This window comes from Aphis gossypii, chromosome 3 (genome assembly GCF_020184175.1).
Source record: "Aphis gossypii isolate Hap1 chromosome 3, ASM2018417v2, whole genome shotgun sequence".
In the NCBI taxonomy this organism is placed as follows: Eukaryota; Metazoa; Arthropoda; class Insecta; order Hemiptera; family Aphididae; genus Aphis; species Aphis gossypii.
This window is the reverse complement of record NC_065532.1, coordinates 21,426,364-21,448,236: the sequence shown is the minus strand read 5'-3', so window position 1 is coordinate 21,448,236 and position 21,873 is coordinate 21,426,364. Positions and strand designations below refer to the sequence as shown.

At 27.2% G+C, this 21,873-nt stretch overlaps 3 protein-coding genes across 3 annotated transcripts in view; all 3 read right to left on the bottom strand.

The window, feature by feature from the left end:
• Window positions 1-7,693, bottom strand: part of LOC126550996 (uncharacterized) — a 34,463-nt gene extending 26,770 nt beyond the window's left edge. Inside the window, exons 1-3 of the mRNA XM_050203752.1 lie at window positions 7,268-7,693; window positions 6,235-6,345; window positions 5,951-6,118 (exon numbers count right to left, since the gene is read on the bottom strand). Of these exons, the coding sequence (XP_050059709.1) occupies window positions 5,951-6,118; window positions 6,235-6,345; window positions 7,268-7,564 (576 nt within the window). The 5' untranslated portion in view covers window positions 7,565-7,693. The remainder of the gene's footprint in view (window positions 1-5,950; window positions 6,119-6,234; window positions 6,346-7,267) is intronic.
• Window positions 7,694-13,278: 5,585 nt separating this feature from the next.
• LOC114129006 (guanine nucleotide-binding protein subunit beta-like protein 1) lies at window positions 13,279-16,198 on the bottom strand. The gene is made up of 2 exons (XM_027993623.2): window positions 15,897-16,198; window positions 13,279-15,725 (listed from the first exon to the last, which is right to left on the bottom strand). Exons 1-2 carry the CDS (start codon window positions 16,032-16,034, stop codon window positions 14,916-14,918), a joined length of 948 nt encoding a protein of 315 aa, XP_027849424.1. The 5' UTR covers window positions 16,035-16,198; the 3' UTR covers window positions 13,279-14,915.
• A 1,026-nt stretch (window positions 16,199-17,224) lies between these two features.
• Window positions 17,225-20,614, bottom strand: LOC114129008 (regulator of nonsense transcripts 3A). The gene is made up of 6 exons (XM_027993625.2): window positions 20,361-20,614; window positions 20,160-20,272; window positions 19,114-19,327; window positions 18,866-19,054; window positions 18,532-18,787; window positions 17,225-17,934 (listed from the first exon to the last, which is right to left on the bottom strand). The coding sequence occupies exons 1-6, from the start codon at window positions 20,368-20,370 to the stop codon at window positions 17,373-17,375; spliced, it is 1,344 nt and encodes a 447-aa protein (XP_027849426.2). The 5' UTR covers window positions 20,371-20,614; the 3' UTR covers window positions 17,225-17,372.
• Between the last annotated feature and the right edge of the window lie 1,259 nt (window positions 20,615-21,873).

The window sequence follows — 21,873 nt, the reverse complement described above, 5'->3', positions numbered from 1 at the left end:
GGAATATTGAGATTTACGATAGAAATTTTTGTTTATAAATGGTTGCTATGGGGGTTATAAGATTTGAGAATAATATTTATTTATTTGTGGTTGCTATGGTAATATATAAAATTAATATAATGAATTACGGATTTTGATAAAATTTGGTAACCATTTAATAATATGGTCCAACTTAAAAGATAGAATAGTTTTTTTTTCAATATTTATTATTAATAATATGTGGCGAGCGCCGATAATATTCTGGAACTGATGATTCGTTGTCACAGTCAATTTCAAATTCACAGCAATAGACTAACATAACAAGTTATACTAAGTTTTATTGTTTTACCAACAGGCAACAATACAAAAACCACGAGATGGCACATTATTGTATTTTACCCACTGTAGTAAAAAAAAAAATGACATAAATTTGAAACTTAAGTGTTAGAAATTATAAACTTCTTATACACATCTCGCGGGGTCCGCAATCCACCACGTGTGGATTGCCTACATGATAATATACTGCTCTCATAATCATAAGAGAGTCTCACGGCAACGGTAAGCAGAATGACTATAATATTATGACTTGAGTAACTCACTGACTGATAAACGTAGAGCCTGAACAATAGTAGATCGATGCTTACAATTTACACGGTACATTCGTAAAATCGTATCACAAATTTAGTGTGCAATAAGAAAGCATTTTAAAGTGGTGCTTGCACAAGTTTTTTGAGAATCAAAATGGTCAATGAAAATGTCTAATATTTGAACACCGTTAAACCGAATATTAAATAACAAACTAATCAAAATTCGAATCATATTATAAAATTGGAATTTTTAACGGGCAACAAAGTGCACGGGGTCGGCTAGTATACTATAGTTTTTGTAATATAATACCATTAAAAACGCAATTGGTTCTAATTATTAATCGAATTCCAAAAGTATAATAATATATTATATTCAAGGTATCCGACACATTCAAATGCAATTTTAATGTAAAATTGTCATACCTCTATGATATACCGTGTACACGAATTAAAACTCCAAAATCCAAATATATAGATATGACTCATTTAGAACAGTTATACGACTATTAAATTATTTAAGGATAAAAAGTTAATTTCAAAAACATACCTAGGTTTACAATTTGTATTAAGACCAAAAAGGAAACTATAATCTACATTCTACACTGTACTTCTACAGTTCTACTAAGTACCTACTATTTACCAACAAAGATTTTTAGACTAACTCAAACAATACAGCTGTTCATAGGTAGTCAAGGTCAACCCACTTCAATGGTGGACCAAAACTACTTTTGCCTTTTTTTCTTCATTTATAATATTTTATAAACAAACTAGAACACAATAACTAAAGGTAACACTATCTACAAGTCTACAATCAACAGTAAACAGTCAATCATATTATAATAAAATTTTTGTTTTATTATTTTTGTATACAAATTTATAATAATAGGATTTAAGATTATCACACCCAATTAAGTGATCAACTCTTGATGAAATACACTTGATATCTAGAATACAGCAGAGCAGTTACAACAGTTTTTCGGTTTTAGAACTAAAAAATAACACAATTATCGTTTGATAGGTATTATCAATTTTTTTTTTTTGCATTTAATTATACAATTTTCACCTTAATACATACTTGCATAAACTTTTGGAATGTGACAGAAATACCCTTAATTTTACTAACCTTAATTTTAACCTAACCTAACCTAACCTAACGCGTAAACCTAAATACGAATACAATACTAGCTACAACGTAAACATTACAGAATAATTAAGACATTTGCATCACCACAGTGATCAAAATGCGACGTAGTGGAAAACGTTGATAGAAACGTTTTTGACGTATGTGTATCTAATAAAATATAGGTAATATATACCAGTACTACTACACATTTAGTTAATACCTATAACTTGTGTGACCAAGATGTGTAATATTGTGGAGCAATAGTAACTTTTTACTGAATGAGCCACTTACTGAGTAGTTTTCGAATTTTCTAATGCATATATTAATACCTGCTGTCGTACTAATTATCAAATTATCATTATCGTGATTATAAATCCCAATGCTCGGGTAGAAAAACTCCAGCGAGATGCGCTTAAGAAAAACAAAATTGTTTTGGTTGGCATAAGCTTTTTAATTATTTAATTTTTACCTTTTTCTCTTAATGAAATCTAAAGAGACTTTTTTTATTAAACTCCTTAGAATCATCAAATAATTTCCAGATAAATTATTTATTTTTAAAGGAAAAATACATTAATTAATTTAAGCATATTGGATTCTATACATAGTCTCTACTTATAAACGTTAAAATAAATCTTGCTGATCAATATAATATATTATGCAATATGCATGATGAACAAATTTGTTCTTATGACTGAACCAATACCATTTCTTCTATAAACTACAAAACGAGAGCAAATTCGTTTTTTTAAAGGAACTTTCCAAACATATTGCATGAGATCGAAGGCACGTGATAAGTCCGTTCCAGTAGAGGGAAAAAATCGCATAAATATTTAACACGGTAAAGGTATTATCAGAAGCCAAAATAAGGCAACGTAAAACAAATTTCGTTTTTATACCTTATGCTTACATATAAGTATAATATGTTAAAATCTCACATGGTAGTTTTGAAAGAGAACGTCAAAGGGTGAAATAAACAATAACAGGATAGAAACCCATTTCATCGATCTATATATATTTTTTGGCACATTTAATATTTTCTTGTAGCCTGTACCCAGATACGGCAACTCGCAGGTGAATTGTACCTCCAATATATAGGAAGAATTTAATAATATATATATATTATAGTTTATGCCCCTTCCGTTATAAGAAATGGATCTAAAAAAAAAATATTTCAATATTTTATTTTAAAATGCAAGTTTGATTTCCTGTTTCGAGTTCAAATGTTTTTATCTATGTATTTTGAGTTTTTTTTTGTTAATCTTGTTAATTATTTTCGAAAACAATTAAATAATATCACGCAAAAACGTGGTATTTTTAAATCCAACGTACTTTGACTTTCGCATAGATAATATTTCACGAAAAAAATGAATTAGGTGAGATTAGAGTGGTATATAATACCTGTATTCAGTGAATACTTTGGTGAAATATTATGACGTATTATTATATTTTATGGATACCTACACTATACGGTTATAATATCATACATATTGCATTTCACTTTATCGGAACACATTAATAATTATTGTATTTAGATTTTAGGCACATAAATATAATATGTTAAAATATGTACGCCGAAAACCGGCAGTCGCGTCCATCAGTGTTCGACCGATTTTCGTGAACGTCCGGTAAAACGAGCATACACGCTGCGCGATAGCATGAAATTACGATGATTTGTCGTCGGGGGCGGACGAACGGTCGCTCTTATCTGTTAGCGGTGCGTGACAAATCGCCCGGGACCAATTTCATAATATTAATAATTATTATTAATATATTTTATGCGCGTCGTTATGATATCTATGGTTTCATAGGAGTTCGTGTCTGGTATACTATTCTTCCTATAGATGATTCGTTCGCTTAAGAAATAATAACACTCAGTAACTATAGTGTATATTATACCGCGTTATCTTTCTTATGTATCCGTCATGGAATAGGCATACCGCTATTACCACACCGATACTTAAGCGTAAAAGATTAAAAAAAAATGAATAAGAATATTTTTTTGTTATTTCCGTTTATTTACATTCTACAGACAAATATTGTAATGTAATAAAAATGTTTTAAGTAATTATTTATATTATTTTGTTATATTTTTTATCGTCGGATTTTTGGTACTTAATAGTATACATTCGGTTTATTAAAATCAGTTTAAAATAAGTTCAACACCGTTGAGTCAAACACAGCACTTTTAAACAATATTTTTAACTTATAATCGACAATAATTGGATGTTATTTAGCCAATACTTGTTATGACGAACATTAAAATAAAACATAAATAAATAAACAATAAAAAAATTAAAACTTTTCGAATTTTTCAAAGGTTAGGTACCCAAATTATTTTTTTTTGTATGACGTACTACTTCCAAAACAACTTTTTTCGATGACATTTTTATAATGTATATTTATTTGTCACTCACTAAGTTGTGTAACGTGTTTTTTTTAGCTTTAATTGCGTCTTTTCTGGTATACAGTAAACACCAGATGTTCTTATTACACAAAATGTATGTTCTCACCGATAACGAAAACCAAAGATTTAAATTTTATCATATTATATTTACAATAAAAAAAAAAATGCAGTGCAGTAGGTGTACTGTGTATTAATGGCACTGAAAGTTGTTATAGTCAAGGTAAACAATAGTTTTATGGGCATGTCCACTTCCGACATCTGCCTGAGATCGAAAATAGAATAAAAAATAATACCAATAAAATAAATTCTTTACTTAATATAAATTTTGTTTAATTTGTTTAGATCAAATTGTATCTAATTTATCTTGTCAGTTATTTTTTTTTTTATTTAATAGTATATCTATTAGTCAAGTACCACTTAGTCCGATATTTTTCAAACAGTATTTTTATTCTACACGAATAGAAACCTTTAAACGATCATTAGATTTGTCTGTTTTCCTTTAAAATAATACATTTGATGAAAATAATACATTATAATTTATTATTATTTTAATAATAATATTAGTTGTTTTTAATACTTATTAAGTCGAGTTTTTGATGCATACGATAATTTTAACCGAATCCATTGTGATCGATGTTTTATATTAGGTACGTTCGAGAACTTTGATGATGCGACGTTTCTCGTTCGCTGTCGTTGTAGCCACAGCGTTATGGCTACAGCAGACTGTTGAAACCAGCGGTAAGACATCTGTCGTGCCCTCATTTTGGTCGAACGTCACCGCCGAATTTCCATTTTTAGTGGGGTTGACCACCGGAGAAAAAGACGACGAAACGAACCGGCAGACCCTTATTTGCTCAGGAACCTTGATATCTTCAATATTCGTTTTGTCGTCAGCGTATTGCACGTCGAGTTTGATGACCACGGTCAAATCGAATTTGGACGGCTCTTCATTAATCGTACGAGTATAAAAATAGTTATTTTTATTATTTATCTTTATTCCTACAGGACACAGTAATATCATTACTGAATTCTACGTGGTATAATAATACTGTACAAAATAATTCACCAATTATTCTTACCCATATATCAACCACACACGACATACCTCTCAATTAATAATAAATTAATTCAAACATTGAGTTTTTTAGTGTTGAAGTGTAGGTTTTTAAGGGACATAATATGTTTGAATATTTCAAATATTTCAAATATTTCAAATAAACAAAAAGAATATGGACGAGTGAAAAATTGTAATCGTTGTTTGCAGAATGTATTAGATGGATGATAGTGTAGGTATCGAGAAGATTACAGGAGAATGGAGAATTTGGCAAGGGATAGATAAACGGGTAACGACTTAAGTGACTATTGGTACTTTTAAAATTATTAGGGATACCAGTGTGATCAAAGATTTGGATACCGTTACAAACTATAAACACAAATAACCAAATAGGTAATAGGTAATAACTAATATAAGAAATAATTCTTATGAGATAATATGTTATAGTCATCAATAACAGTGTGTTATAACTATATAAGAGATACACAATGTAAAGTTCAATAGTTTTGGGCCAAAAGAAATCAGATCAGTATACTTAGAAACTCCAGATAACTATAATACTCCTAAGTTTTTGGCAATATTATTTATAATATTAAATTATGATTGTGTAATAATAAAATACATCAACTGGAACGTATCCAAACTATCTTTTTTGAAGTTACCTAACTTAAGGTTCAAATTATAATTCAAAAGATTCTAATAATCCTAACTGAAAAATATAATTTTTTTTCGTATTTAAACTCTTAAGCAAGTAGATAAATCGTATATTTATTTTTTCGTATGTGTTTTGCTCACTTTGATTTTGGAATCCGGCAAGCGGTGCGGCCATATTTTACACGAACTGGGACCTTATAATCTCGTTCATGGGGCGCACTTATCCCTACAATTACGCAATTCAGTTCAACGTCACTTTTCAACGTTCTTGGCGATAACCCGACGAAATGTTCAACATGTTTGAATGGCTTCTTGAGCTATTATAAATGTTATAAGGTTACATTATATAATTATGTTATAAAATTAGCGTTAAAAGTCTTAGCGATGCATTTTAAGATGTTCGTTTAGTATATATTGTTCATCATTCTCTCACCTTTACCAGCGATAAGTCGTAAATGCGTGTAGCGTTGTTGTATGACGGATGGGTGTAAACACCTATGGTCCGATGGTACTTGACGGAGTTCCTGGGTGTTTTCCAATATGCCTTTTAATAAAAAAAATTATCGTAGTCAAAAAATGTGCATCTGATTTGAGTGATCCACGAGCAAGCGCATGAGTTCACTAATTACTATTAGAGAATTCGTTGGTGATTCACCCTATATAAGTAATAGGATTAGAACTCTACAGGTATATATACTACGATTCATGAAAGAAGTAAGCCTTTCTGCGTATGTAGACTGGCGACAGCATATGATGTTTATCGACGTTAATGTTACCAAAAATAAATTGAAAAATTTAACTTGAGACAAGAAAAAAATAGTGGATTATGGATTATAATATATTGTCCGTCAAAATCAAAACAGAAATGACGAGAAAACTGTTTATTAATTATAATATTAATTGAATTTGCCTGAAATCCAAACTCATAGAAGATAGGTACTTTAAATTTTACAAATGTCAAATACCTGTACATTGTACAAAATGTAAAACAAATAATATGTACACCAAATTTCATCTTAAATTTTGGTTTCTGAATTTTCAAGTTTATTTAAGGCTCAAATTTTTAATTATTTATATATTTTCATAGAATCTATATATTATAGATAAATATATTATATATATATAATATATATATATATATATATATATATTATATTATATATTATTTTTTTTTTTTTTATTTATATTTTTTCATGGAAAAAATTATATTTAAAAATATGAAATGGTAAAGTGGAAATATTCAAACATATTATGTCCCTTAAAAACCTACACTTCAACACTAAAAAACTCAATGTTTGAATTAATTTATTATTAATTGAGAGGTATGTCGTGTGTGGTTGATATATGGGTAAGAATAATTGGTGAATTATTTTGTACAGTATTATTATACCACGTAGAATTCAGTAATGATATTACTGTGTCCTGTAGGAATAAAGATAAATAATAAAAAATAACTATTTTTATACTCGTACGGTTAATGAAGAGCCGTCCAAATTCGATTTGACCGTGGTCATCAAACTCGACGTGCAATACGCTGACGACAAAACGAATATTGAAGATATCAAGGTTTCTGAGCAAATAAGGGTCTGCCGGTTCGTTTCGTCGTCTTTTTCTCCGGTGGTCAACCCCACTAAAAATGGAAATTCGGCGGTGACGTTCGACCAAAATGAGGGCACGACAGATGTCTTACCGCTGGTTTCAACAGTCTGCTGTAGCCATAACGCTGTGGCTACAACGACAGCGAACGAGAAACGTCGCATCATCAAAGTTCTCGAACGTACCTAATATAAAACATCGATCACAATGGATTCGGTTAAAATTATCGTATGCATCAAAAACTCGACTTAATAAGTATTAAAAACAACTAATATTATTATTAAAATAATAATAAATTATAATGTATTATTTTCATCTAAAACAAAACACGATATTGCCAAGAAACAAAACGGCCAGATAAAAGAATGATGTTCTCTTGTACTTTTTTACAAACACTTTTTCGGATAAAAAAGATTGCTCAAAATATATCGTCCACCATAATACCTATCGCAATTTCGGTTATCCGATATTTTTATGTTTGACAAGTCAGCTTGCATATATTATATATATTACTGATATGATTGATATCTTTGCTATAAGAGGTATATTATTCTTTTCGATAAAACTTTTTACAAAAAAAAAAAAATCTTAATTTAACTGCTAAAACCTCAAGTAAAGTTAAAATCTAGTTTAGATTTTGGTTAGATTTGACAATTTAATAATATTGAAATTCCATTTAAATATCTTCATGGAACACTCTGTATACACGTACCTATTATGTATACCGACATCACCTGAGCGTAATCTGCGCATACTTTGTGTTTTATAATATTATATCGTTATAATTTTCGTTGTGAAAACATTTTAATTTTAATTAAATTAACACCGTGCGGAGATAATAATTTGCGTATGTATAGTGCCATAAACTGCAGTAAAAACTATAATTGCGTACCCCCACAGAGTCGAAACTCGCGTATAATATGTTCATATACTTATTATATTATTATGTTTATATTTTTATCTTTTGTGGTTGCAGCGAGTTTAATCACACTGCATGTTTTATCGCGAAAAAAATACAATACAAAATGTACAACAATCATTTGAATACGCCCGTGAACATTATACATAAATATTTGCTCAGTGTGTAATATTTACTGTTTAGTTTCATCACTGCGGTTCATTCGTTTTCGACTTATACTAGCGACGGTCTGCGAAACACGACATTCTAAAATATCGTATTATAAAACTCTTTTGAACGCAAAATGAGCAGCTTTTCTTGGAGTTGACTTCTGATTCTCAGCACTCAACAGGCCTACAGCTATATTCGCACGCCGCAGTGGCGAATTTGATTGGTGGCGGGCGGGGCAATTGAATAATCACCCCCACTCCTGGGGAGTTTTCTTAACCATATGCTTTTATAGAATAATACAACTTTCAAACTAACATTGAATAAAATAAAAAACGAATATAACTGTACAAAAATAAATTCAAGAAACGGGGGAAAACCTTATCAAACTTATTTGTAAAATTATAACTATTTAGTAAAATATTTCTAGTTTTAAAAATTTCTATGAGGGGGTCGGACCCATGGACCCTTCTCTCAGTTGCGGCCTTAAAAACGCGTTAACTACTTAAATACAAGATTATACAAATTCTTACTCTTTTTGTTTTTAATTTTTTCAAATGTTTTAAAAACTTAGAGCGCTAACCCATTTTTGGGAATAACTGTTCAACCATAGTTTCAGTAAGATCTGCAAGTAAAGCTATTTCATCATATTTTCCGTGAATAAATCAATAGTGGGTAGTTAAGCTTTTAACCTTAAAAAATTAATTTGAATTTTATTATTTACAATGGTAAATGATGTAATTTTGTGACAACAAATGTCAAATTTACGACCATCTTTAAAAATTTATAACTATAGTAATTAAACAAAAATTATATATAGGTAGGTATATTTATACTTACATGTATACAAATGACAGCAAAAACGTATTGATGACAGTTGACAAATTCACAAGTGATAATTGACAAATTAAAATTTAACACTTAAGAAAATTTAAATTTCAAATAACGCAATGACGATGACGGACACGGAAAAAAAACAGTAAAAGGAAAAGCCGATTTTCGATCACTCAGTCACTGCCATAGAGGTAAAAAACCCGAAATAGGTAAAAATAAAAGTAACAGTGTAACCACGAGCCGTTGTCCAGTGTGACCGGCACCCGTTGTCAGGTGTAATATTGCGATAATTACTATAACAATTTAAGCAATAATAAAATACTAGAATCTTTTAGTTGAAATTACCAAAATATAGGTAAAAAAACTAAAAATATTCAACTATAATTTTATAGTTAGGCTTACCATCTAAAGTTAGTATTTCTTACTATAATTTAGTCAAATTAACTAAATATTTTTCAACTAAAATATTTTAGTACATATTTTTTTCCGTGCGAGCACATAAATATAGTACCAACACAATTTGTTGATATTCTATCTATTATATAATAATTTAATTCATCTCTATATACCTATTTATTGAATTTTTTTTTTTATTCACATTTCTTTATTTTTTAATGCATATTTTTCAAATTTTTCATGCATATTTAAATGATTTTAATGCATAAGTGTATACATATTTAACTGTTTTTTAGTGCATACATATCCTAACCCTACTTATTTATTGTATATTTTCGAGTGTGGTTCTAAAAAATTTTTAATTTTAACCGTTTTCACTTCTTCGGTCGAGTTTCGAGTAATACGCCAAAGAGTGGGCGTATGGCGAAAAAATAGGAGGTTTGATAATAATATAAACTAACACCTAAACATGTGTAGTCCTGCCGAATCATAAAATACGTATATAATGTAGGTACTCGTAAGTGTGTTTTTGTAACTTTCTCTGGCTTTGCGTCCATACGTCAAAATCAGGAATTATTGTACGCGTATTCATGTGCTGTACGATATATTATTATTATGACACTATTGCAGAGAGCGTGTCAACTATAATACTCGTATATATGTGTATAAATGGGTAATGGGTATAAGCCATTACGTACAATGGGTAGGTATCATGTGTATAATATATATGTATTTATATATATATATATATATATATTAAATATTTGCTTATTTTAAAGCCAAATACGACTTAGGTATATAATTTTATGTTTAAATGCGGAAGTCTATATTTAAGTATTTAATAAATAATGTTTCAATTTTATTTCAGTTAATTAATATACAATCGTATATTATTCTATTGAATAATTTTTTGAACTACAACGATAGATACTAATTTAATTTACTATTATACATTGAAAAAAATGAATATTTTTGTATGAGAAAGTATGAATTATAATCTGGTTAACATTTTTCGAACCTATAACCTATGCAATTTTAGTATTAATTTCCATTACAAATTTCTCTAATAAAGTAATAATAGTTTTTAATAGGTAGTTTGATGAACATTTAAGTTATCATTTTCTTATCATTTCGTTGTAGGTATTATAAAAACATTTCTAGCAACTATTATAATATTATGAATGATATTTACTATTTTTCTTTCAAAATAGAAATAAATTGATTTTTAAAGATTGAAAAATAAGATTAAGTTATTATTGCAGAACTGTCTAACTTTATTACAAATTGATTGCTTTGAACAATACTAGTGTCTATCAAGAATATAGAATTAATATTTAAAATTGTTGACATTTTATTACTTAAATAAGTCAAAATACCATTAACTAAATGTGAAAGTCTTTTGTTTTAAATTAAAAAGTAAAATATAATTATAACGAAACTATGGTTGAAACTGACAGAAAGGCAAAAAGTGAAAATTATTAACGTAGGTACATTATTATAACACTGATAAAAAATATGTACATCTATATATCCATATATTTATCTATTTTATATATTCTATAGATTATATTTTATATGATATATTATTAATTTATTTTATTTTTTGGAACTGTGAACTAATGAAACATAATATTATGAAAGAAAATCTCATCACGTGGTTAATTATGAGTTATGGGTGTTATGACGAATCATTTTATAATAATTTTACATAAATAACTCATATGTTATGCATTGCACACTTTGTAATTAATATGTTTAGGATGCGAAGAATGCTGTTTAGTGTTTGTATAACTTCTAAATACTGAAAGTGCTCTTACTTTCTTTTCAAAATGTTTAATGAGCTTATTAAATAAATAATGTCATACATTTCTTATTTATATTCATTTATATTATGTTCTAACTGAATATATTTGTAGGTAGTTTAAATTTTTGAAATTAATAACAATCCACCAATAACCAATTTTATCATAATATGATATTTGTATTATAAATAAATAGATTAAAACATATGAAAATAATAATATTTGTTTTTATTTTTAGTGAAAAAAAACTGTTTTATTATAATATACCTACTTTTTCGTGCACAGTAATAAAAAATAGGTAGTTTAGTTGTACAACAAATCGAATGGTTGTTACTATGTACCTACACTGTACAGTGTGAAAGATGTGAAAGCCTCATTTAATTATTCATAGTTGGTCATAAATTATTTTGACTATTCTGTCCTCTTGATCAAAATATTATTTTTTATCTCATTAGGTGTTTACACGTATACAGACATATTATACAGTTCATGAAGTGCCGGTCGTGCTGGGTATACGTTTGATGTGTATAAACTATAAACATAATAATGTTTTTAATAACAGTAAACTCATGAGCCTGAGTTAGGTAAATCTAGTAACCAATGGACATAATTAAAATATAACTACTATCGGCACAATCAACTATGTACATTATACAAATATTATTGTATTATATCGTTTATGTTTCTATTAAATATTTATAAATTGAATAATAGATAACTATGTACAGTAAAGAATGAATTAATCATTAAGGATTAATCCGTGGTATTTAAATAGTTATAAATTACAAATTATAACTTGTAACTTATAATATCCTTACGATATCCCGCCTATGGATGACTATATTTCCCTTCCCGTTATTTAAACATGATCTAATTTAATTATTGTAAGTATAAAACTGTTTCAATAATAATAAAAAAAATACTTTTAATATTAATTCATATTTAGTCAGATTGGAACATATTTTTTGTAAGAAAATAATTATTTTACAAAAAACTTTTACGTAGTGAAAATTATATGATGCGCATGTATATACCTACATTATACTTTAATATGTACATGTTAGCTGCGTACTCGCGTGCTACGCATATTATACATCATGTTTGATACGTTTATGGTTTATTTGAAACAATTTACTTCAAAATAATTGAATACCGCGCTTAAAACATTTAACACAATATGTTATATGATATAAGTTTATAATAAGTATAATATATTTACACAATTACATTTATTTTGTTACGAAAAAGTTCGTTAACTATGTGCTGTTAATATTCATTACTAATATGAATTATAAAGTAACTACGTAAGTGGGATTTATATATTATATATAATAAAATATATTAAACATGTGTTATTGTTGAAAAATTAATATTATATTAATTGTTAGCAAATTATTTGATTACAACATTAATACTTAAAATATATTTGCTTCAATTTAACAAATGCTTAATTTGTGTACAATTAATTTATTAAAATTAATTAATAACTAATAAGTATATAATTTTTCTCGAAAGAGATACGATTAAAGCAAGGCGATCATCACTTGTCATGAATCATAATTTATTTATAAACATAAAGTATTCTAGGTACTAAATAAATGTCAACCACGTTTTTTTATAAGGATACTTTTACAAATATCACTAATCACTATATAATTATTTAGTAACTATATATACTCAAATGTGTAATTGGTAATTGGTATTGTGTGATGTGAATAATTAAAATATTATGTGTAGTTTTTAGTATTCAATGATAAATAACTCTTCGGTATTCACGAAATAAATGGATTCTCTAAGTAGACTTATTCTTGGAAAAAAACGCAATAATCGACTTTTTAATAATGCGTTTATTAAAAAATATATAATATAGTAGTATACGCCTCGTGTGTGTCTATAAATATATGTACCTACCTATTTGAATATATTCTCGTCCTAAGGTTTTCAGCAAAACAACTAATGAGTATTATATCATACCGATTTTTCCACGAATATTTGTCAGCAACCATATTATTATGTAAAATTATTATAATATCTATTACGCGCATAATGTATTACAATATCGTACGCTCGTGTATAAACTTATTAATAACATACACTCGCACATAAATTGCAAACAGGCTACAGCGGCTGTATTATTTATACGTATTAAAAATAATGTAAGCGGTCGCGGTGTGTATTTACGGCGTTTTCAAGTAGTGTTTTAATAAAAGCATAATAATTTAATAATAATAAATAATAATATTATAATAACCATGCGCCGGTGCAGGCACGCTAAGGCCGGCGGGCTCCGACCCGTTTTTAACGACTAGAAATTTGTTTCGGGGCCTTTGTAACGCTCGCGTTATTCGCCGTGTAGTGTACATAATATTATTATAGTGCAACTTTGCAGTTGCCGCTCGCGCAGGTACTTGTACGCAATTGTACACAAAATAATAATACAGTCGTCTCGATAACTCGAATTTCAAGGGAGGTAAAAATTAATTCGACTTCTGTATTTTTCGAGTTACAAATAAAATTTAAATTAAATTAAAATAATTTAAAATAAAATAAAAGTTATTAATAAGAACTCCATTGGGACAAAAAGAAATTCGAGTTATCGAGGTTTTCGAGTTATCGAGATTCGAGACTCGACTAATTTTCACCTTAATACATACTTGCATAATTACATAGGATTGAACTTTTGGAATGTGACAGAAATGCCCTTAATTTTACTGAGGGAACATCACAAAATAATAAAAAAAAGGTTTGCCAGTAAAATATAATTCTACAATTATAATGATAATTACTATTGAACATTATACATTTAAAATAATAATAACAATTAACAGTTTTAAAAATGTGGTAAAACTGAGGTACAATAGTCAAAAATAATCATTAATCAGTACATATTACATAGAGACATACAGTTGAATGTTGAAATGAGAACTTTATGAATTATAATCTAATTAAAAATCTATATTCATACATTACGGCTATTGTGGTATTTCATGCATTGATATTAGATTTTGATTTATCGATTTCAAACAGAACACAATATTGAGAATTATTACTTTTTATTCGTGAAAAAGAGATTTATACTTTTACATGATAGCCTAGAATTAAAGAAACAAGCTTTTTATTAATAAATCTATAGTTATTTTTCCACAGTTAAATAATTTAAAAATAATTTTTTTTAAACTGATTATATAAATGTAAATCTCAAATCAACCTTTAGTTTTCATAGTACAAAAAAACCACTCAAAAATGTTCTTCATAAGTTCATAATTTCAACAATGCACTCCACTAGGTGTTTTTAGTAACCAAATTGCTTCATTTTCAATTTTTTAAACATTCTATTGACTTAATAGTCAATAGTTTATTTTGGAAATATGCACTTTACCATAAATTGGCATAATATTAATATGGGAATATTAATAAGAGTTAATCTTTATCTTTTCCATTGTAGATATCCCAAAGAGTGATCTTATTATCTTTATTTGCAACGGCCAGCAAGTACTTGGCTTTCCAAAATGTTACAGACAATTCAGAATATGCAACACTTAAGACTCCAGGCGAATGGGAATCCAAAACTGCTAACAGTTTCATGGTCTTCCAAGAAAATAGTCTTACAGTTAGATCCCAACAGGCAGCAGCGACTATTTTATCATCAGGTCGTAACTGCAAAATATTAACACCAGGATTTGTAATCTTAATGTTTTTATGTAGGCTTAGGTTACCGTCTGTAATATTAAACGTGTTTATCACATTTGAACTACCAGCACAAATACCTTTGGTCACATTTTGATCCACATCCATTGCCATCAAACAATCTAGTTCAGGAAAACTACATTGATTAACAATATGGTCTTCTTGCCACACAACAATTATATTAGCTTCATAACCACAAAATATAAAATCGCCAATAGATTTTATAATCATCAAATCTCCCAAATTGTCATCTTGGCATGGATTAAAATCAGTGATTTTATCATAACTGTCAGTAGAATAACAATTCATTATAGACTTTTCTCCTTTGCATAATAACATGTTTGTTTTGTATAAGGCTATTTTACAAAAGCCAATTATTTGGGTTGATAATGTATGATGGAGTTTGAGTTCGATACCATCTATCTGCCAACATTTAATTTCACCGACTTTGTCTTGCGACACCAATTGATTTTGTTTGATCAACAGTTCAAGGGTCATTATACATACTAAGCTGGCTTTAATTTCATTTTTTAAGCGGTTAGACTGGAAAAAGAAATAAAAAATTATCATATTAAATATAATTGTATAGGTATATTTAAGGAAAATAGATATATTACAAAAATCGGTTAAGTTGAAAACATTATAGCTATTACAATATTGTTTATTTCAAATAATCAAATCAAAGAGTTATTGTTTGTACACCGTAAGTCTTACCTCCAGATTCCAGACGAGAATCTCTCCACTTTGAGTTCCAGCATAGAGAATTTCACTGTTTGAATAGAATTTCAAGCAGTATGTAGTATATTTGTCACATTTTAACGTGAAAATAGGAGATGGTAATTTTTTTGACATTTTTATTTTCAAAATATTAGAAATTTAAATTACTTTGAACTCCACTAATAACTACTAAAAGTAAGAGTTTATTTAATATATCCTTCAGGAATTTGAAATAACCGAAATACCACTTACCAGTTAGTATGGAGTATGGACTGAGGAAAAAATAAAGAATTCTTATTTCTTATCACGTTCACTTATCAACTACACCGATAAAAAATAAAAATCTTGGTCCTAAGCACTGAGATTATAAATATTATTGTAGGCATGATTAATGATAGCCGATAGGCACACTCAATATTATATTTAAGTTATAACTTCTTATTTATAACTTTGAATTTTTTGTCATAAACGTTGCAGTGTTGAGTGTTGTACTCAAGTAATATATTATATATTATTAATTCGCGGTTTGAATATATTATATTAAAAATCAATTAGGCATGAAATATTCAAATTTAAATATAATTGTAGTTTAATTATCATTTAAAATTTGGCATTTTCTTCATCATACATACATAATACATATATATAGGTAAAATCTTAAATTTTTCTCAACACAGTTTCAATTTTGACCTTAAATTCTTCAATTAAGCAAATGTTTTCCAATTTGGGTTAGGCACATTAAGTTTATATTTTGCTTCTTTAAGTGAGCTAATACTAGTAATACTGCATTTGGAGTCAAAGCTAATAATTTAAATTCTAAAACTAATACCTGATAATAATTAAATTATAATTTAAATTAAAGATACACAACTCTTTATTGGTCTCAAGAGTCCATTAAGTATTAATCTGATTTTATTATATTATAATAGGTTAGGTTTTTTGGGAGCCCATGACTATATTTCATATTAAATAAAATTAATTATTACTAAATGTTACAAACATTATAAGACAATAAAAATCAACAAATTATATGACAAATCCACAGTCATGACTCACAAAAATTAAACAACAAAATAATATTCAATCAAATATAAATACTTTATTATGTCATAAAAATCAGTGATTTCAGTAATTGAAAAATATTTTTGTACAGATGTACAGTTATAAATATTTATTCATAACAATTATATCATAAAAAATGTTATCTATTTTTTTTTTTTTTTTATCTGCAGGTGAGATTTTTATTAATTTACTTATTTGTCTCTTTTTTAAATGTCTTTAAATATAATACCCATTATTTGTTAGTTAATAAAACAAATACAACATTATTTATCATGATTCATTTAATATTATTGAAAAAATATATGTGTTACACAATGTAGATATTACATGAAAATAATAGAGAAACAGCTTAAAAATCAAATACAAGAAGAATACATGATGTTTTGTTAAGAATAATTTCATTTTGAATTGTTACTTTTGAGGTTCTGATTCATTATTATCATTCTCAGCTTTCAACTTACTTAGTCTACCCATCCCTGGCCTATAAATTTCAATAGCTGGACGATCCTTATTTCTAATGCGACGATCAGTCTTAGATTCTTGACGACGATTATCTATTCGTTTATTGTAAGCATACCTTTTATCCATATCAGATCGATGCTTTTTATAGTTTTCAGTTTCACCAGTTTCTACTGTTTCCTTATCATCATGCCATTTATTATATTTTGATGATACACTAGTTTTATTTTCTGAATGTCCCGGTTTTAATGTTTCCGATTTCTTTTTTATATCATTATCGTCCTTAGATGTATCTATATTATTTTTTTCAGGTTTAGAAGTAATATCTTCTTTTGAACTATCATCGAAACATTTGGTTGGACTATTCAATTTGATCGTTTTAATTTTAAACTCTATCTTTTTAACTTCATCAACTTTAGTTGTGTCTTCGCTCTTAGCTTTATGACTTTCATCATTATGTTTATTTTTTTCAATATTCAATCCTGTATCATCTTTATGACTCTTAATGATTTTTCTATGTAAAAAAAAAAAAGTACTAAAAATTAGAATAACATTATGATTTGTTATGATAAAATATATGAAAGAATATGAGGTTGGTTTTTGGCAAACTTTGTTCAACATACTGTAATACTAACAGAAAAATAAATTACTAATAGCATTATAAATTTATAACAAAATAGCTTTGAATAGAAATGCTATAAAATAGTCTCTGTTCAGAAATATTTTGCATAACTAGGTTGATTTATCATTAAAAAAGTTGAACTACACATTGATAAGGTACATTTCACTATCAATATCTATTATACATAGGCCATATCCTAATTTTTGCTATAACCAAATTTATATACCAAATGGGTACACAAATAAATGAAAAAAAATGTCTACTAATACAGACAATTAGATTTTACCATAATCATGTTTAAAACTTTACAGTTTTGGGGTTATTTTTTTATTTAGCCCAATCATCAAAAACCAAATAATTTCTTTGATCATCTTGATATAAAATTTGAATTATTGTTTAATATCACTTAAAATATAAATTTGAAGCTTTTTTTTATCCATTAAAAAAGATAGTTTAACCTAAAAAATTAAAAAATTAATTTATGCATACTTTTGGCTAGTATCTTTTATGGGTTTTTCATCAATTACTCGTTTACTGATTATATTGCTTTTGGTAACGGGTTTAGGCTTTATGAAAATTTCTTTTTCCACTTTTTTGTTTCTCCAAACATCCTCTTTTTCCTGTTTTCTTATAAATACTTTTTTACGACGTTCATCTCTTTGATTAACTCGCACACGTTGTCTATCATTTTGCTTTGCTAAATATTCAAGTAGTGGTGTACTCAAGACTTGTTCTTGAGATTTATCTAAGAAAGCATAATTATCAAACAATGCATTATTCAATAAGTATAATATGTAAACATAAAACAATCATTTTACTTTACCTTCAACAGATTCAAAAAAGTGTTGAGTAGTTTTTAATGTAGTGTCAATAGTCTTCTGTTCAAAATTACGTTTGAACTCTAAAAATACTGGATTCTCGTGTATCTTACCCCAATTAGCATCTTTATCTAATTTCTTTTTTGGTATTCTCTGGTAAGGTGCTAGTTCAACAGTAGCTGGATACTCGTCACCTATTAAAGTATTAAAAGATAATTTTATCACTTCCAAAAGAAAAAAAAACACTTATTACCAGTGTCATCAACAAATACGTAGCCATCAAATTTATCGGTAAACATATACATATCGTCTTCTTTAAGAAAATTTATATACACTCTTGAATGATGAAATGGTACTGCATTTGGATCACCAGGTATAAAATATAAGTAATTGTATTCAGGCAGAGGAGACACTTCATTGAGAAATCTTTCTTCATTCATAGTTGGGGGCAATCTCCGAACAACTACCTTTATAGAAAATTATAATTATTATTTTAAATGGTTTATAGTGCTTATACATTAGATAGTTTATTAATATTTTAAACATTCAACATATATACACTAATTGATAGTTATTATTAACCATATTAATAATATTAGTTATTCAAATAAACATAAGTTATTGCAGCAAATGTTAATAATTACTTAAACCTTGAAGTACTATATCTATGTGTAAACAATTTAAGTTGAATGTCTTAAAAATAATTTTTAAATATTTGCTACAAATACAATCAAGCACAGACTTTAGTTTTAGGTACAGCATGAAGTTACATTAGAATTTTTAATACTTCCAAACCAGTCAACTTAAATCTTCAGTTGCTTTATTTCATGTAGCAAATTGAGATTGCAATAAAAATAATTTCATAGAATTAATTTGTTGTAAAAAGTATGACTATGTTATGAGATAAAAGAAATAAATATTTAACTTAAAGTCTAATTTTATACACAAACAAAACTTCTTTAATAATAATGATATTATATAATTTATTGGAGCCCATGATCTATAATTTGTGGTCATAGATTAAAAATAGGTTCTGCTGTTGGATATGTATTTTCTTTTAAATTTGTCTACACAAAATTATGCTTTAAACATAACGACTGCGTAGCATAAATAGTTCATTTTGTATAGAATTAATTTATGATAAAAAATAATTGATTTTAATTTTTAATTTAAATCTAATTAAATCACATAGGTAATCAACATTTTTATTAAAGAAAGCAACATCTTAAAGTACTTATTTTATGATAATCAATTGGTAGGTTATGTTGTAATGTAAATTATTAAAAAAAAACTGATTACTTTTTTTTCTACTGTTTTACGTTCATCTTTAGATTTCTGCCTGTCCAATGCTTTAAACAGCGACAACAAAAAGTCATCAACTTTTTCAGGTGGTTTTATAACTTCAGTATTTTCTGTAATATTTATATGCATTTAATGAGTTGCATTATTAACAATAAAATGTAAATCAAGTGAACCTTTTCATAATTTTATATAACCTACCTTTTATCATTTTTGAATGATGATCATTTCTTTCAGTGAGGAAATATGGAACAAATAAATTTGTACTATAAGTTAACAATGTTAGTAATATTATTGATGTAGGTTAATACAAAGTAAATGTAAAATGTTGAATATTAAACAAATACAATGCACATATAGTATAAGGTATAACAATTAATGAATTTAATAATAATAACATTAATAAAATATTAACAGTCGAAATTTGTTAGTAATAATATTGTGAATTGTTATGTAAATAATAAAATATACTAAATGAATAGTCCATAAGTCCATTATCGTATGTTGGTATGATACTGTTATCAGAAAATAATATTTATATTTTCTGGGAACATGGTTTGTTCTTTGGTTGAAATCAAGGTGGATAGAGGACGTGTAATCGCCTTCCTATCTTGTAAGTTGTATAATAGTCGGCCGAAAAAGTACACTTCTTGTAACTACCACTGGGAGCGCTGACTACCCGATGAGGGCTCAAAGCTCAAACATATTAAAGTTTGTAAGGCACATAATGCATTTTAGCATTTATTTTTACTTGATACTTAGTAATTAGTATATTTAGTAATTACTAGGGCCATTGATTATAAATACAATTTATTTATTTTAATTACTATTTATAATCAATGGTAATATTAATCTAAATAGGTAGCAAATAACTGGTGAAATTTTCAAGTATCTACGACTTATACTTTTTGAATAACAAAATATATTGAAAATCGTTATAGTTACGTGATTTCGTAAACATTTAAAATTCAAACACTCATAACATTTTCCCTATAATTTCCTTTATTACCTAGCCTTCGAGTTTTCTCTGTAGCAAACCACGCGATACATATTTTTTATCCAATGATATAGCTGGTATCAACTATCAATGTATAGTGTATACGAAAAATGATTCTGAATGAAGATGATATGCCAGCCTAGGATATAATATAGAAAATATATTATATTTTAAATTGGGTGTTGAAAAAGGTGGTTTATATTTTAATGACGTGAATACCCCAAAATTAATCTTACGCAGAAAATTCCAATTTAAACAACTGGTGTATGTTTCAAGTTTTCACGACTAGTAATTTTTAACCACCTATAACAAAAATCTAAAATTATTTGATACCTAATAAATCGTTATTTTAAGCCTGAATTTTGGATTTTGTAAAAATTTTAACTATAAGGATAACATTTTTTAAATTGGCCAATGTTCATGTTCTTTTATAATTATTGTAAGCCACATTTATGGAAAATTTAATATTACATTTTCAAACCCAGGCCATATTATTTTGCTTAAAACATTGAAAATAAAAAAATCATCGTGTATATAAAATCTAATAATATAATATGTTTTATTATTATTATTATTATTATTAAGTCTCGGTAAATAATAATTATTTTTTGAATAAAAACAAAATAAATAAACTTAATTTAGGGTTTATCGACCCAGGTCGAAATGTCAATTAATAATATTCTAAAAGATTCCATGATATCAAATAAATATATATAC

Coding starts and splice junctions, on each gene's coding strand:
- LOC114129006 (XM_027993623.2), bottom strand. CDS start 16,034: ATGTCAAAAAAATTACCATCTCCTATTTTCACGTTAAAATGTGACAAA. Junction 15,726..15,896: donor TTCTCGTCTGGAATCTGGAG/GTAAGACTTACG, acceptor TTCTTTTTCCAG/TCTAACCGCTTAAAAAATGA.
- LOC114129008 (XM_027993625.2), bottom strand. Junction 19,328..20,159: donor GTAAAACAGTAGAAAAAAAA/GTAATCAGTTTT, acceptor TTTTCTATAAAG/GTAGTTGTTCGGAGATTGCC. Junction 18,788..18,865: donor CTTTTTTGAATCTGTTGAAG/GTAAAGTAAAAT, acceptor ATGCTTTCTTAG/ATAAATCTCAAGAACAAGTC.